Here is an 18,699-nt window from a genome sequence, read left to right on the forward strand (position 1 = left end):
CTATGAGTGTCATCGGATGAAGATATCAAAGGTTAGAGATTAATTTTAACTGTATTTCTTTGGCTGGAAAAATGGCTGTGTTTTTCTGTGACTTGGCTCTGACCTAACATAATCGTTTGGTTTGCTTTCGCTGTAAAGCCTTTTTGAAATCGGACACTGTGGTGGGATTAACAAGAAGTATATATTTTATATGGTGTAAAATATGTTTGCGGAATTTTAATTATGGGATTTCTGTTGTTTTGAATTTGGCGCCCTGCACTTTCACTGGCTGTTGTCCTATCAATCCCATGAGCCGGATCTCAGCCCAAAGAGGTTTTTTAACTAACCTAACCACTTTTAGCATCTCCAGGCCTCCACGCATACAAGCCTCTTGTAAGCAGCCGATGTGGACCTTTGGAACATCTACCTTTAAAAAAGTATTGGAAATCAATTGAATATACACCATCACAATAAATCCATTATTTATTTTAGGCATGCCTAAAGAAATATTATGATATGAAGAAAGTGTATCTGGCTATACATCATTCCATAGGCTGTAGGCTTGTTCATTTAGCTGACAAGATATGCTTATATGTCCCGTGCCACTATTGTGTATTATATGATTCTATAGAAAGAAGAATATAATTGAACTAGAAAGTATATTTTTTCCATACCGGAGAAATACGCATATGAAGTGTCTATGTTTAGAGTAAAAGTGATAATTTGAAGCAGGTCCTATACGCTAGATTTATAGTTATTTGGCAACTATAGTTGTGAATGATACAAACCGTAGAATGTCTTAGAAATTAAAATATATATGGGCTGCATGATGCGACTATAAGCTATTGATGATTTGAGAAAGTCACACAAAAAAACTTGTGCCCTGTTCCTTGCCTCCGGCTACACACGCTGTTCATATTTTCACCCATCTGACTATTCTCAATTTTTGTTGTTGTTGTCTTTACTAATAAGTCACATTTGTTTCGATTCAGAATGGCCCATAATGAAATGGGCAGGAACAGGGGGAAAATGATCATCTGTATGCACTTGAATGGATGCCTATTTCCCGACGGTTAGTTTTTCATTCATTATGCCAGGTAGGCTAGGGTAAAGCGGATACCTAGTCAGTTGTACAACTGAATGCATTCAACCAAAATGTGTCTTCCGCATTTAACCCAACCCCTCTGAATCAGAGAGGTGCGGGGGGCTGACTTAAACGACATCCCACATCGATAGCGCCAGGGGAGCAGTTGTTGTTGGGGGTTAACTTATTATTTTTATTTTTATTTTCCCTTTATTTAACCCAGCAAGTAAGTTAAGAAAAAATTCTCATTTACAATGACGGCCTACCCTGGCCAAACCCGGACGACACAGTGCCAATTGTGCGCTGCCCTTGCTCAACACCGAGGTAAAGCCAGTTTCAGGTTGGATATTCGACGGATATTCGCCTGTCGTTTTCCTTACGTCCACCAACAGCAGTTAGGGACCGTCAACATAGTGACAAATCAAAATATTTAACCATTACTCCTAAAATGTTCAAAACTGGTTCTAGCTAACCCAATGGCATAGACACACATTGCACACATTTATTTTTGTCGATTTACATCTCGCACTATTTTGAATTATTTATTTACATTTTTGAATTTCAATAGCTCATTGGTCATAAGACCTACTGGACTCAAACAAGGTTCAGAATGTCCACTGAATACCCTTCTATGTCGCACACCCTTTAGTTTGTCCATTTTCATCTCACACGTTTTTACATGAATTTTTCCAAATGTAAAATTTCAATAGCTCCTTGATCATGTGACCTAGGAACTTCAAACAAGGTTCAGAATGTCCACTGACTACCCTTCTATATTGCACACCCTTTAGTTTGTCCATTTTCATCTCACAAGATTTTACATTAATTTTTCAACATTTAGAATTTCAATAGCTCCTTGGTCATGTGACCTACTGACTTCAAACAAGGTTCAGTATGTCCACTCAGTGGGCCTACACATTGCACACCCTTTAGTTTGTCCATTTTCATATCACAAGATTTTACATGAATTTTTCCAAATGTAAAATTTCAATAGCTCCTTGGTCATGTGACCTAGTTACTTAAAACAAGGTTCAGTATGTCGACTGACTACCCTTCTATATTGCACACCCTTTAGTTAGTCAATTTTCATCTCACAAGACTTTACATTAATTTTTCAACATTTAGAATTTCAATAGCTCCTTGGTCATGTGACCTACTGACTTCAAACATGGTGCAGAATGTACCCTTCTATATTGCACACTTGTTTGTGTGCTGTAAAATCACGTAGTTTAATGTACATTCTTCATAGTTTTATATTTCAATAGCTCCTTGGTGTTGTCAATTACACACCTAAGAAGCGTGCAGTGGATATACACCCATTTTGTATAACCTCTAGTTATGTCTCTTCTATATTGTTTACATTAATATTAGTTTGGCAATTAGGGGGTTCAGTCCAGTGTTGTGTTTTCCCTTTTCATTAATATTTATCTATAATAATTGGTAGTTCTAAGTACTTATTTTCCCTGTTTTTCCCCCACAGAATTTAACAGCAGTACACAATAGGAGAGAGACAGATAATGTCTCCTTTCGTCGTTAATATCAACCATAAAGGAAAAGGGCAAAGTACGAGAGTCATGCTATTAATTGTCCAAAGCATGGATGGAGAGTGAGCTGGTGAGGTAGACTGCAGTGGGTTTGCTGGTCAATACATATACTGAACATTTAACCACAGTATTGGTGGCCAGTATATCAATGAATAAAAATGGAATATTGACAAATTAAACAGAAATTGTAGACCTTTAATCTTTTCCAACATGTCATCAGACACTTAACTTCAAGTAAGTATGAAACATTTCACAGTGTTAACTTTCTCTTTATCCCTGGTTGATGTACATTTCAGAGCCTCTTCAGGGTGGATGAGGAATAGCATACATTTTCATCAACAAAGACTGCACTTCCAGTTTGTTTAACTATTTTGTCTTCATTCCTAGTTACAGCACATGAAACCACCGTTGGCATGCAAAACATTCAATCTAAAACAAAACAAAGCATAACACGTTATAAATTATATCAAATATCAATGTAGTATGACAAATGACAAATTAGCCATCCATTGTGTTATATCATAAATTGTCTTGCATGCCGTCACTGTTGTCAAAAGATTATAAACATGTTAAATAAAGTTACTAACCCAGTCAGTCATTGGGCCACATCCAGGTTCTTAATCAGTGGCACACATGAAGCAGTTGTTGGCTTTGTTGAACTCTGAAATCATAGGCATGAACTAAACATATGGCGGTCCGACACAACTACATAAAAATAAAGAATTTACATTTACTTTGAATTAAATGTCATTACATACCAGACATTTTTAGTATATCCTCAGCCATTTCTATTGAAATTTTACATTTTGAAAAATGTATGTCAAATCATGTGAGATTAAAATGGACAAACTAAAGGGTGTGCAATGTGTAGGCCCACTGAGTGGACATTCTGAACCTTGTTTGAAGTCACTCGGTCACATGACCAAGGAGCTATTGAAATTCTAAATTTTGAAAAATTCATGTAAAATCTTGTGAGATGAAAATGGACAAACTAAAGGGTGTGCAATATAGAAGGGTAGTCAGTGGACGTTCTGGACCTGGTTTGAGTCAAGTAGGGCACATGACCAATGAGCTATTGAAATTTGAATGTAAAAAAAAGTTTACTTTGTTTACGCTCCCTAACTAATTGAACTAGGAATACAAAATCCTGTTCACATTTCCACATGTTTATTAGCTCTGGAAAGCGAATTAATTTCCAAATCGTGAAAATAAGACCTGTGCAATTTTTCCAACATAATGACACTTATTTGGAGTTTGTTGCTCAAGTAGTTTGAAAGCTATTGAGGTTTGAAAACGCGAATATCCACCGAATATCCAACTTGAAACTGTCTTTACCTCGGTTTGCTCAACTGCAGAATGGCAGTTTATTACACCTTGCTGGCTCGGGGATTCTAACCAGGGACCTTTCAGTTACTGGCCCAACGCTCTTAATAGCGGAGCATGTGCCTAATTTGATCAGCTGAGAAATAAATATAGAATCAGCTTTTTAGTGGCAACCATCAAATCTTTGCTCTCACATGGGGTAGCATATAGAAATCTCTGGTCTTATATGAACACCTATTTCACTCCATACATCAACCACTGTTTGAGGAGCATGCAGCATGAATGAACCAACAGATCGCCTAGGCCTATGCGTTCTGTCCCGGACTCATGGATAAAAGTTTGGAGTGTGGAAAAAGGTAACAGTATGCATACTAATACATTCCACACTCAAAGACGATTATTAGAATTTGTTTAATTTTAGAGTATAGGCTAGACCAATTAAATTACCAAAGACATCTTATTAAGTAATATGTGGTAGGCCATGTATTGTATAACGGCACAATCATTATTTTAATTCAATTTGTTTTCTGGCTTGGGCTCATATAGGCCTATGCATACTCACTAATATGGTATGGGTGTTTAGAAATAATGGCTGTCCATTTCATTGTGTTAGGCTTTGAAACAATATCCACAATGACCATGTCTTGTTTCCACTCAGTTTAAACTTGTTTTGTTCAAATTGATTGATCACAGTGAGGTGAGTTTAAGAGCACAATATTGTTTTGATAATAAGTGTTTGATGCGATTTTCAATTGGATTTGCATTGATATCAGAGTTAGAGGGACAATAGAGCCCTGAATATCAGGCCATTAGCAACTTGATGGTCTTTAGCGAGTTGGGTATGAGAAGAGATTATGTGACTCAACAGATACGAAGAATTTTATGGACATGACTCGTGACTACCGGTGTGGCGGTAATATGATCACCGCAACAGCCCCAGTTAAGACAACATAATAATTCCGTGCTGCGCGTTCGATAAAAAAAAAACACGTTCATTTGACCAGCTCTGTTGCTGATTCTACAGGATTAGTATTGAAAACGTGACTAGCGGTCGGGAGAACAAGTAATAAAAGGGCTGTAGATCATTTAGAAAACATTTAAATTCATTTAGTAACAGTAAAACAGTTGTTTGCTGGGTAGTTAGCTGAAATTCACTACGATTGGGTTTATTTTCCACTTTGATGGCAAACTTTCTGTACTGCTACCATTCACTCCCAGTCATTTTTGGTCCAGCTCTAGTCCAATAAATGTGTTTATTTTCTAACTCTTCTGCATGGAATTATTAGTTGTCTTAACCTTTGTTATCTTCAACCTAGGACCCAACCAGGACGTGTGGAATTACTGGATCCTCCAACAATAATGAGTGTTTTTATAATTAGCCCCAGCAGTGTTTCCTATTATGTGGATGGACGACGTCCAGGGAAAGGCATGAAAGTGTGTGAGCCTCCTAATCAGATAGCTGCACTGTAATCAGGAAGAGATCTTAATGTCTGATGTAATGACCTATGTGAAATGCCAACGCTTGCTCTGTTCCCTCAGATTGCATTCTGATCCCATTGCACCAGGTCCTGAAACAAGGGCAGGCTGCAGAAGAATACATACATTTTAATGATCACACAGTAATGATCTCCTCTTTCAGCTGACTGACTTTTGCCCTGAGGGACTAAAGTCATTAAAAGTTAGACTAGGTTTTTATTATCAGTGTCTTGTATGGAGAGGGGTAGGTACTAGGTAGTTGCTAAAGGGCAATTCCACGTTACACTTCGACTCAACATTTTTCACTTTAAAATATATGCCAAACAAAAAACATTATTTCAAAGTTTAACAAACCATACAATTCTATGCACAAGGACTACTTTGAACAATTTACACAAAACATTTCAGAAAAACACATTTACAGGAAGACCACGTTTTCCAAACAACTCACTTAAATACAGTATCTGCTCCAAATTAAAATTCAAAGATGACTGCAGAAAGAATGGGGTGTCAGCTATGACATGAGATCTTGAGTTTTACATTTTTTGAACTACAGTAGGTGAAGTTGATTTACATCCAGTAACGGAATTACATTAACAGAATTACGTCATGGGTCCCTGATCTGTACTATAATTATAGACATTAATATAATTATCTTCATGGTGAAGTATCCTGAATAGGTACACAAGGTAAGAATATATATGGGGCGGCAGGGTAGCCTAGTGGTTAGAGCCGTTGGACCAGTAACCAAAAGGTTGCAAATCCCCGAGCTGACAAGGTTGTTCTGCCCCTGAACAGGCAGTTAACCCACTGTTCCTTGGCTGTCATTGAAAATAAGAATTTGTTCTTAACTGACTTGCCTAGTTAAATAAAGGTTAAAAAAAATACAATATCCTTTGCATATGTGGGTATATTTACTCTACACACTAGCTATTATACTAATGAGCCCTACCACCAAACAAAACCAGATTTGGTTGGTCCGGACCAGATCAAATCTGAACCAATCATAAACATATATGTTTCACAAGTTTGGACATCACAGTACAGTACAGTAGTACACTATAGGTGTCATGGTAGGTGTCAGTAAGAGCCGGGAGAGGTGACATAAACGGGTAGCCTAGCGGTTAAGAGCATTGGGCCAAGCGAAAAGTTACTGGCCCACAAATATCCTACCCCCCTTCCCCCCAAAAAATGCTAACCTCCCCTGTTATTGTAATGGTGAGAGGTTAGCATGTCTTGGGTATATGATATTTGTGCAAATGAACTTTTCACTCATCATTATTCACGATTCATTCAGGACTATCCGTAATCATAGTAGTATCCACATTAATGTAGAAGTGTTAAGAAACATATTTTATTATTAGCCCCTCCTCTACTCCCTGTTCACCCATGACTGCCTGGCCATGCACGCCTCCAACTCAATCATCAAGTTTGCAGACGACACAACAGTAGTGGGCTTGATTTACCAACAACGACGAGACAGCCTACATGGAAGAGGTGAGGGCACTCGGAGTGTGGTGTCAGGAAAACAACCTCTCACTCAACATCAACAAAGGAGATGATTGTAGACTTCAGGAAACAACAGAGGGAGTACCCCCCTGTCCACATCAATGGGATAGCAGTGGAGAAGGTGGAAAGTTTTAAGTTCCACATCACGGATCACATCACAGTGTGGTGAAGAAGGCGCAACAGCGTCTCTTCAACCTCAGGAGGCTGAATAAATTTGGCTTGTCACCTAAAACCCTCACAAACCTTTACAAATGCACAATTGAGAACATCCTGTGGGCTGTATCACCGCCAAAAAGATCATCAAGGACAAAAACCACCCGAGCCACTGCCTGTTCACTCCGCTACCATCCAGAAGGCGAGGTCAGTACAGGTGCATCAAAGCTGTTACTGAGAGATTGAAAAACAGCTTCTATGTCAAGGCCATAAGACTGTTAAACAGCCGTCACTAACACAGAGAGGCTGTTGCCTACATACAGACTTTAAATCGTTGGCCACTTTAGCAAATGGATCACTAATCACTTTAATAATGCCACTTTAATAATGTTTACATATCTTGCATTACTCATCTCATATGTACTGTATATACTGTATTTTATACCATCTATTGCATCTTACCTATGCTGCTCATTCATCGCTCATCCATATATTTATAAACTCAGCAATAAAAGAAACGTCCCTTTTTCAGCACCCTGTCTTTCAAAGATAATTCGTAAAAATCCAAACAACTTCACAGATCTTCATTGTAAATGGTTTAAACACTGTTTCCCATGCTTGTTCAATGAACCATAAATAATTAATGAACATGCACCTGTGGAACGGTCGTTAAGACACTAACAGCTTACAGAAGATAGGCAATTAAGGTCACAGTTATGAAAACTTAGGACACGAAAGAGGCCTTTCTACTGACTGAAAAACACCAACGTGAATGTGTCTTAGGCATGCTGCAAGGCATGCTGCAATGAGGCATGAGGACTGCAGATGTGGCCAGGGAAATAAATTGCAATGTCCGTACTGTGAGATGCCTAAGACAGCGCTACAGGGAGACAGGACGGACAGCTGATCGTCCTCGCAGTAGCAGACTACGTGTAACAACACTTGCACAGGATCAGTACATTCGAACATCACACCTGCGGGACAGGTACAGGATGGTAACAACAACTGCCCGAGTTACACCAGGAATGCACAATCCCTCCATCAGTGATCAGACGGTCTGCAATAGGCTGAGAGCGCCTGGGACCTGTTGGATCGCAGAGTGAGGGCTAGGGCCATTCCCCCCAGAAATGTTTGGGAACTTGCAGGTGCCTTGGTGGAATAGTGGGGTAACATCTCACAGCAAGAACTGGTCATTCTGGTGTAGTCCATGAGGAGGAGATGCACTGCAGTAATTGATGCAGCTAATGGCCACACCAGATAGTGACTGTTACTTTTGATTTTGACGCCCCCCTTTGTTCAGGGACACATTATTCAACATCTGTTAGTCACGTGTCTGTAGAACTTGTTCAGTTTATGTCTCAGTTGTAGAATCTTGTTATGTTCATACAAATATTTACACATGTTAAGTTTGCTGAAAATAAACGCAGTTGACAGTGAGAGGACATTTATTTTTTTGCTGAGTTTATGTATACATTCTTATTCCATCCCTTTACTTAGATTTGTGTGTAGTTGTTGTGGAATTGTTAGATAACTTGTTAGATATTACTGCACTCTCGGAAGTAGAACCACAGGCATTTCACTACACTCGCAATACCATCTGCTAACCATGAGTATGTGACCAATAACATTTGATTTAATTTGATTTCTATTGGGCACAAAATAATCTGAAACACAACCAAAACAAACACCAAATACATCCAACAAGTTTGTAGTCACAAGCTTGATGGGAAAATGGGACCAAATACTAAACTTTTGAATACTTGAATACACCTAAGTGAATTTTTCCCAGTACTTTTGGTCCCCTAAAATGTACAAAACATTTCTAAATTGTTCACCCGATATGGATGAAAATACCTTCAAATTAAAGCTGACAGTGTTCACATTGTATCGTTTCACATCCAAAGAGCTGGAGTACAGGGCCAAAACAACAAAACATTTCAACCATATTTTTGATCAGAAATCAAACCATTTGCTTATTCCAAATGTTTAGTTGGAGAATGTATAGATGCCTTAATTTTCTCAAATATAGATTCTTAACTTACACCCAATTTGACATGCTCATATGAACTTCACATGCTGGTGCTCATGGATTATTTTAGATGGAAATGCACTAAAGCATTGTGTTTTTGAATAATGAAAGGTTCAAATTTGCTTCATGAGTGCATGCCCCTAGGGTGGCAACACATACATTCTAAGTGATTTCAATTCAACTTCAACTTCAAAAATAAGGTCCGTGTGCGAGGTCTGTGTGGAAAGTGGCATAGAGAGAGAGAGAGCGGAGAGAGATGACTCAAGTAGCGGAGTAAACTATAAAAATGGATGTTACACGCAGTGTAATACATTTAACAAACCAAACATTCAAGTACCGTTATAGAAGGTAACAAAAAAAACTATATCGGCCAGCCTGAGAGTGTCGTGTCTGGACTACCATTAAATGTGAAGAATTATTTATATCAAATCACTTCTCTAGATTTAATTATTACGTGATTAAACTAATCATGTTAACATGAATTAACTAGGAAGTCAGGGCACCACGGAAAATGTTGAGATTACAAAGTCAGAATTTTCAGATATTCAGATATTTAGTCTTATATCTGTTCAATTAGTCTTCTATTAATTAATTATTAATTGTTACCTCATTAGTCTCATTCCAAACGTCATAAAATTCTTGGTTATCTGCACGAATCTTAGTTTCCATAATGAATCAGAAATATACAAATTGGCTTAATTATTTATTGACTAACTAAATAATCACAGAAATATCACAAACAAACAGTAGATCTTGGTTACTAACAATGATACAAAGAATAAGTCCCTAGCGGGCTCCGCCGATATGAAGGCTTGGTAGACAAAGGAAAGGGGTGGGGACTGAGAAAGAGCGGGAAAGACAAAATGGATTCACTACACACAGTCTTTAATTATATTAATTGAAATGCTAATCCTTTGCACATGAACGACCGCTCATTTGAGGTTAATTGCAATGTATATATTTACGCCCGTATGCCGTTGTTGTCTCTCCGTTGAAAACACTCAATCGTCCTGTAGAGTTCATCAGAGTCTCTGGTTAACTTTCCCAGAAGTCACAATGTCTTTCATTGTTGTATGGGTTTAGAATGGATACTTCAGAGAACCATTTGGAAATGTTCTCATAGATTAGATGCTTCGGCGATTGTCGGTATTCTCGTTCTAGATTTACGTAATTTCTAGCTGCAGACTAATAATTATACGTCTAAGATTTGCTCATTCTGTAGTGATCAATAGTCTCAGAGTTTAACAATTTACAGCCGTGTAGCCAAACTACAGCTGTATTGTCTCCGTGGCCAATAGAATTGTAACCATTCCAACTTGGGGGCTCTTAGGTCTTTTCACAAATAGTTTCATGTTTAATCACATACGTTTCACAATATTTAGATGTAAACCTGACAGCTGGAATATGTACATTTTAAGAGATACAGTTATGTGTGTTTCCTGTCCTTCATGAGATCACTAAATGAAACACACTCGACATGACTGTCCCTTAAGTGTCCACGGACCACTCCCACATTCTCAAAAGTAGAAATATTGTTTAGTTCTACCATTTTGGGGATTATGAGTTTGGAACTAAGAGAAGCTCTTTGTTCTGGTAGACTCTATCAATACTGCATGGCAGTTTCTACCAGCGCAGGGCACATCATGACAAGTGCGTGCATGATGCCCAAAGGCATGCCAGCAGCAAAGTAGGGCTGAGAGATGTCATGAACCTGCCGTCCTTAGATCACCTGTCTCTTTACACAAGACACAGCTCATATAATTGATGAAGGACACAGTAAATAATTAATTCATATCAATATTATCCCATATCTCTCTCTGATGGTCTGCATTCAGAGACCGTCCATCATAGTTTTAGTGAGTACCATGTCCTTCAGGTTTCACTTCACCTTTTTTTGTAATGGGCCTGTCTTGAGATTATTCCAGTTTGTCAATGTCTAAAAGATTAGATATATTTGTACTGCATCTCAAAGAAAGCTCTGTCACCACAGTACTGTAGAGATATGAAACACTACACATTACATATTCATTCCACAACACCAAGTGTTAGCCTGGTGTGTTGGTGGGAGTGAATGCCCTGTTGTTATTTTTTTTATTTAACTAGGCAAGTCAGTTAGGAACAAATTCTTATTTACAATGGTGGCTTAGGAACAGTGGGTTAATTGCCTTGTTCTGGGACATAACAACAGATTTTTACCTTGTCAGCGCAGGGATTCAATCTAGCAAACTTCTACTGGCCGAATGCTCTAACCACTTGGCTACCTGACACCCCAGGCTACCTTCTCCATTCTGTTAGAGTGGAGAAGACCCAGCTAGCACATAACGTTCTGAGAACGATATGTTTCATAGAGCTTGGTGAGATCATGTTTGTCCTGTAGTTATTTTGCATACAACTTTCCCACAACTTTCTAGGAATTCTACAGGATAGTCGCTTGGCTTTGGAACATTCTCAGCACATTTAAGGAACTTGAAATTATAAAAAATATATATTTTCTTGATATTTCATTACTTTAACAGAACATTTCCTTAAAGTTTCCTTAAAGTTCAAACATGATTATATTTAATTTATATTTGGTCATGTTCTAGGAACGTTCTCCAACTGGTTTGACATAAGGAAAGTTCTCAAGTAGTTCTGAGAGTGTTATGAAACAACATTCTTTGGTGGGAATTTCATTACTTCAGCATAACGTTTCCCACCACAGGTTTCCTCATGTTTTTATTTAAAGTAATGTTCTCAAATTGTTCTGAGAACATTAAGAAATGTTCTTCTGTGGGAATTTCAGTACTTCCACAGAACATTCCACAAAAGTTCCAATGTGGTTCTATTTAATGTCAGATTTGACTACATTCTAGGAATGTTTTAAAAAATGGTGTGACTGAAGCAATGTTCTCAGAATGTTCAGGCAATGTATGGTTGTCTTTTTTGTCAGTTGTTGCCAATATTCTGGGAATATTTCCAGAAATGTTAACATCAATTAGCTTTAAATTAACAATTAGTTTCAAATTCTGTTCTCAGAACTTACCATAAAAACCACAAGATTAACAAAATATTGTAGCATTAGGAAAACGTTCTAAGAATGTTATTTAAAAACATACTGTACAGTGTACTCTGAACAAAAATATAAACGTAACATGTAAAGTGCTGTTCCTATGTTTCATGAGCTGAAATAAAAGACAAAAGCTGAAGAACATTCGAACATCCAAGTATTTTCCACAGTTGCTGGAGTTATAGACAAACTCATGGAAAACAGAAAGGAAAAAGCTACACACTTCTGCTTATGCTCCCAGGTGGTATTTATTTACAACAATGTTTCCACCCTTAGGTCTTCATCAGGCATCCATATCCCAGGTGAGGGTGGAAGCTCCAACTATTTTCTCTTCAGAGGAGACTTTTTCAGCACCACCGGTTTTTTAAACATTCCTAGATTTAAGTTAGCATAATTAGGAGCCATAGTGCTCCCCATCGCTGTCCCTTTGTTCTAGAGGAAAAAGTCTCCTCTGAAGAGAAAATAGTTGGAGGTTAGTATTAGTTCAGCCAAGTCCACAGTACAATTGGTGCTGGGAAGAGCATTAGGGGGACGTTCATTGAGGTAGAACTTGATGGTCTCAAGGCAGCCCTGATGGGGGATGTTAGTATATAGACTGGTAACATTTGAGATTGACTGTGTTTTTCGGTAATGGGGTTGCTTTCATCCACGTCCACTTATTAAAAGCCTCACTATAAGTCAATTCAGTCGCATCAGAAGAATATGCAGCTCTGATGCTTCTTATCATTAACTGACCATGGACCTCACACAAAGTTTAAGGGTAGGCAATTGGTAAACATGCCAACACAGTTGGAAAGTCTGAGGGCTTCTCCATCTGTCGGAGGCCTGCCACAGGCGCTGGGAGCAACGGGCTCAAGTTATCCTGCCTCTCACCCATCCATAAAGGCTTCTCCGAATCCTGAGAAGCGTGAGAGTGTGCAGATTTCCTCGCCCTTCTCACCAACCGTGATTCTGGGCAGCTCCATGGTAAGAAATGTGACCGTTCCTGGTGCAAAAACAATGTCTTATCCCGGAGCTCGAGTAAATGACATTACTCAGCTGCTCCTGAATACACTACATCAGGACAGGGACATCGATTCTATCGTAGTCCATGTGGGTATTAATGACATTATGAAGGGCATTTCTGAAAAGCTGAAACTGGATTTTAAAGAGTTGATTGACTCTGCTAAACACTAACAAAAGACCCATCATATCTGGCCCTCTGCCATCTCTGAATCGCAGGATTTAACGCTTTATCAGGATTCTCTCTCTTTACAACGGGCTATGTGATTATTGCAGCTCAATGGGTGTAAGTTTTGTTGACAATTTCAATACCTTTTGGAAACAAAACAGGTTTTATAAGGAGGAAAGGATCCACCCAAATCATTTGGGATCCTGGATCCTTTCACAGCACTATAAGGCTGCGTTGAGACAATGACTTATCAATGACTAAAGCCCAGCTCAGTTAATCCCTACCATTGTGACGCAGAGTTGTCATAATGCTTCAGAAAATGTACATTACACCAGGTGTGTTGGTTGACACAAAATAAGTAACCTAATTTATGTCCCTTCAACTGCCCTGAATGCCCGAATGATTCTACAGCTATTGTATGCAGTAATTCTGTGCCTATGAACCAGAGTTATACTGTTATCACTGAGCCGATGGGCCCTAGGAGGAAGTCCACTGTGAGCAGCTCTCCCTGCTCTAACATAAAGAACATGAGCACATCTACTGCTGCTACATTCCCCAGTAAGGCCTTCAGACTGTTAAACAGCCACCACTAACATTGAGTGGCTGCTGCCAACACACGGACTCAACTCCAGCCACTTTAATAATGGGAATTGATGTAAAATATATCACTAGCCACTTTAAACAATGCTACTTAATACAATGTTTACATACCCTATATTACTCATCTCATATGTATATACTGTACTCTATATCATCTACTGCATCTTTATGTAATACATGTATCACTAGCCACTTTAACTATGCCACTTTGTTTACATACCCTACATTACTCATCTCATATGTATATACTGTACTCGATACCATCTACTGCATCTTGCCTATGCCGTTCTGTACCACCACTCATTCATATATCTTTATGTACATATTCTTTATCCCTTTACACTTGTGTATATAAGGTAGTAGTTTTGGAATTGTTAGGTTAGATTACTCGTTGGTTATTACTGTATTGTCGGAACTAGAAGCACAAGCATTTCGCTACACTCGCATTAACATCTGCTAACCATGTGTATGTGAAAAACAAATTTGTTTACATCCCCATTAGTGAGCAATTTATTCTTTATAATCCATCCACCTGACAGGTGTGGAATATCAAGAAGCTAATTAACAACACAATACCACAGATGTCTCAAGTTTTGAAGGAGCGTGCAATTTGCATGCTGACTGTAGGAATATCCACCAGAGCAGTTGCCAGAGATTTGAATGTTCATTTGTCTAACATAAACTGTGTTTAGGAGTATTTCTGTCTGTAATAAAGTCCTATAAACTAATTCTGATTGGCTGGGCCTGGCTCCCCAGTGAGTAGGCCTGGCTACCAAGTGGGTGGGCCTATGCCTTCCCAGGCCCCTGCCCAGTCATGTGAAATCCATAGCTGAAGGCCTAATTCATTTATTTCAATTGACTGATTTCTTTATATGAAATGTAACTCAGCAAAACCTTTGAAATTGTTGCATGTTGCGTTTATATTTTTATTCAGTATACATTCCGTTCTAAGAACATGAAGAAAACGTTCCATAAAAAAACACAAGAGAACTTTAGTAATGTTCAGAAAATGTTTCAAGAATGTTTTTTAAAAACAAATACTGTACATTCCGTTCTCAGCATCAACAGAACTCTCTCTATCCTCTATCTTGTTAAGTGTGTTCAGGTGTGTTGGCCGTATCCACTAATTGGCCACTCTTAATGAGTGCTTGTTTCCTTTGAAATGGGGTCTGTTTGAATAGACTATAATGAACTGTTTTGTATGCGTAAAAAAACATGTTAGCTCCATCCTGGTGGCACATCCCTAATTCCATGGATAGAGAACAAACGATCATAGGTTCAAATCTCACTGATGCCATGTCACAATAAATAAAAAAACTGTTTGCATCATTAATGCCTAAGCAAATTCATTTCCATGCGTCATACTGTATCTGTGCTTGGAGTTGGAAAAAAAAATAACCCAAAATAAGCTAGCAGTGTTATTGAAAGTTTAATTGAAACATTCAATAAGGGGTCATTTTTATTTCTGTTATCAGAACCAATGGGAAACCAAAAACATACTTCCAAGTTTCCGAATGTGCTAGCTTTGTCCTTCCACCCAGGTTCATGTTATTCATTCCCATCCTCTGTGCAAAGGGGAATTGGTAGTTATAGACAAATTGGACACAAGTTCTTGGTAGAGAATGTATTCATGGTCTTTTTCCCTTCCTGTCTGTCCAGTGGGGAGTGTTTACCTGCGATTGCTTATTATAGGTCCTTCAGCAGCATTGGCCCTCCATGTGCTTTTCGTCTATTCGTTGGTGTGCTGCTGTGTATTTTTAGCAGTCGTTCTGGGAGGTATTGTTTTTGAAGAGCCCTGCACTGTTCAGGGTGGTTGAGATGAGAGGAGTGTTTTTGGTCATAAATCCTAACTGCTCTCTTCTCTCTCTTTTTGTCTGTCTCTCTTTCACTTCCTCTCTCTCTTTCGCTCTCTCTGTCTCCGTGTCTCTCTCTTTCTCTGTGTCTCTCTCTTTCTCTGTATCTCTCGCTCATCTAGACATGGAACACGGTGTGCTGGGGAAGTTGCTGCAGCCGCCAACAACAATGTATGTGGGGTGGGCGTGGCATACAACACCAAAATTGGAGGTGAATGAGGCATGCTGTAATTGAAGAAGGCTTTGCCAATGGCCAACAATGATTGGTTGACTTGGGTCTACTGTCAGTTGAACCGGAGTCATGTTCAGTAGTACATGACTTGCTATCCGTCACTTCTGAATATTTACCAACTTTTGTCTCTAATCTTTCGTCGAAGACAAGTACTCTAATCAGTCTAATGGATTCTTTCAAGCCACTTTCTGGCCCTTATCAACTTGTGTCCCTAAGCACTGTCAAAGACAAGCAGCCAGCCAACAAGACTCAGTGGAGCCCTGAGAGGAGTCCCCAGCAGTGCCCTCCACAGATGGTAGCCATAACTCTCCTACTCCTCCTAGTCTTCATTAGCATGCATCTCCTGCTCTAATAGCTCATTGGCTCCTGCTCCACACATATTCCTCTGACAATCTGCCCATGTCCCAGGGTTACACAATTGTTAATAAACAACACAGTTTGCTGTGTGCCTCGTTCCCCATCGGGTGTGTGTCTCCACACACCCACACACATACACACTCATCCCACACACACACACGGCTCACAGCTCCCATTACTGTTCTGAGGTGGCCCACATCAAAGCTGCAGACAGGCCAGTTCAGGTATTATGATAAAAGATGGGCCGGTTTGTTTCTCTCAGGTCACAGACGCTGTTGGAGGCACCATTAACTCTCCCACACTCATTCGTTAGAAGGAATGTTGTGTTGTTTTTGTGTTTTTTGTGAGTTGTCTGTCTGTTGTCTTACCTGGTGGTTTCTTGGAGGAGAAGGTCTTGACTCTTGTTTTAATGGCCAAAGTGTGTGTGTGTGTGTGTGTGTGTGTGTGTGTGTGTGTGTGTGTGTGTGTGTGTGTGTGTGTGTGTGTGTGTGTGTGTGTGTGTGTGTGTGTGTGTGTGTGTGTGTGTGTGTGTGTGTGTGTGTGTGTGTGTGTGTGTGTGTGTGTGTGTGTGTGTGTGTGTGTGTGTGTGTGTGTCTGAGAGAACAATTGCTCATCCCATCTGGCAGTGTGACAGGCTCATAAGCCCTTTGTCTCCCCAGTCAGACTGTGTTTGTCAGTATGACAGCCAGACACACAAGGCTTTGTTTCCCAACTGCATCATGTTTATAACACCTAGGGAGTGAATGTTATTTACAATAAGGGTTACATGGAGAAAATCTGATCTCTCTGAAATGAAAATGGATGGCCCTCCTTTCAGCAAAATATGTTTTGACCCTCCCCTATACCCAAAATAATAATTAAAACAAAATGGATAGCAGTTTACCCTCACTTTTTGGACAGACCAGAGCCTTAGATATGCAGTTTTAGAAACTGTTCTTTGTCCTGTAAGCATTACATGGCAATGCAGGAATGTTTATAGCACACAGGGCTGTGGGCCAAAAGGTTGTGGATTCACAGACAACCGTGGACAAGAGTCGGGGTGGAAAGATCTCCTATATAGTAAAAGCATTAAATGAATCTATCATCGTCTTTGCAGGTCCGATGAAAAAATAGCCTTTATAAAAATGTCATGCAATTCCACTTAACTTTACATATTAGTGGAATCTTTTTTTTATATCACACAAATTACCAAAATGATATGCTAAGAATGGACAGCGAGATAGGAGAATGTGTTCATCTCATATTTCTCCAATGCCAAATCCGTGTGTCTTGTTTGCAACAAAACTGTCCCTGTTTGCAAATAATTCAATCTTAGACGTCATTAGGAATCTGAGCATGGTACTTTCAAAAGTTAGGCTTACCTTTCCACCCATGACAGAGTAGGCCTAACTTTCCACCCATGACAGAGTAGGCCTACCTATCCACCCATTACAGAGTAGGCCTACCTTTCCACCCATGACAGAGTAGGTTTACCAACACAGAAACATTTAAGCTTTAAGTGCTGGCTACTCTTCTTCCGTGGCTTCACCCAATGAAAGAAAGTCACAAGTGATTCCCTAAAGCTGTCTGGGTTTAAACATCTTCTATTTTTGCAGAAAGTGAATAGCTTAATCAATTGATAGTGACAGAATTAGATTACTTTCCAAGCAAATTCAGCCTCTGAATGTCAAAGAAACGAAACAATGATATACCCATATGCATTGGAGTCACGTCTTTCCTGGGTATTTTGCAGCTTGTTTCTAGCATAAAGCATCGTGGACCAGCGTTGTTATATATCACTTTATATAATCGGATTTGTTCAATTTCAAGAAGGACTTTCAACAAGCACAGCACTTACACAAATTACTGATGATTGGCTGAGAGAAATTGATGATTGATGATTGGCTGAAAGACATTTTCTTCAAAATAGTCTCCACGACAAAGCCCTCTTGTTCTCAATGAAGTCTAACTAAAATGAAGACGGTTTAAATGAATTATGCCTACTCGCATTTGCCTACTTTCAGCACCACGAGCTGTCCATTTCCCATTGATTGTGCCGTGGCTGCTGCTTCAAGTTTCAGGACCACAATGTAAGTTACTCGAATCTGGCTAATTGTGAGGTCAATAACTGTGATAAATACATCATGTGCAAGAATTATATTATTTTTAATAAAAATCTATGATACGGTCCCCCCTATTCTGCTTTCCACTAGATGTGGGGACTTGCTTCCATTCAGCCACAAGAGCATTATTGTGGTTGGGCACTGATGTTCGGCGATAAGGCCTGGCTTGCAGTCGGTGTTCAAATTCATTCCAAAGGTGTTCTATGGGGTTGAGGTCAGGAATATGTGCTCGCCAGTCAAG

The 18,699-nt window shown here is 39.2% G+C and overlaps 1 protein-coding gene across 5 annotated transcripts in view; it reads left to right on the top strand.

The window, feature by feature from the left end:
- The window catches only part of furinb (furin (paired basic amino acid cleaving enzyme) b), a 198,925-nt gene that overhangs the window by 138,234 nt on the left and 41,992 nt on the right, over positions 1 to 18,699 (top strand). For 3 of the 5 annotated variants that reach the window (XM_052465969.1, XM_052465970.1, XM_052465973.1), the window contains 2 exons: positions 15,890 to 15,978; positions 18,360 to 18,425. In XM_052465969.1, coding sequence (XP_052321929.1) covers positions 15,890 to 15,978; positions 18,360 to 18,425 — 155 coding nt within the window. The remainder of the gene's footprint in view (positions 1 to 15,889; positions 15,979 to 18,359; positions 18,426 to 18,699) is intronic. The other 2 variants (XM_052465971.1, XM_052465972.1) reach the window with 1 other exon arrangement.

The sequence above is a fragment of the Oncorhynchus keta genome, chromosome 17 (genome assembly GCF_023373465.1).
Source record: "Oncorhynchus keta strain PuntledgeMale-10-30-2019 chromosome 17, Oket_V2, whole genome shotgun sequence".
NCBI lineage: Eukaryota > Metazoa > Chordata > Actinopteri > Salmoniformes > Salmonidae > Oncorhynchus > Oncorhynchus keta.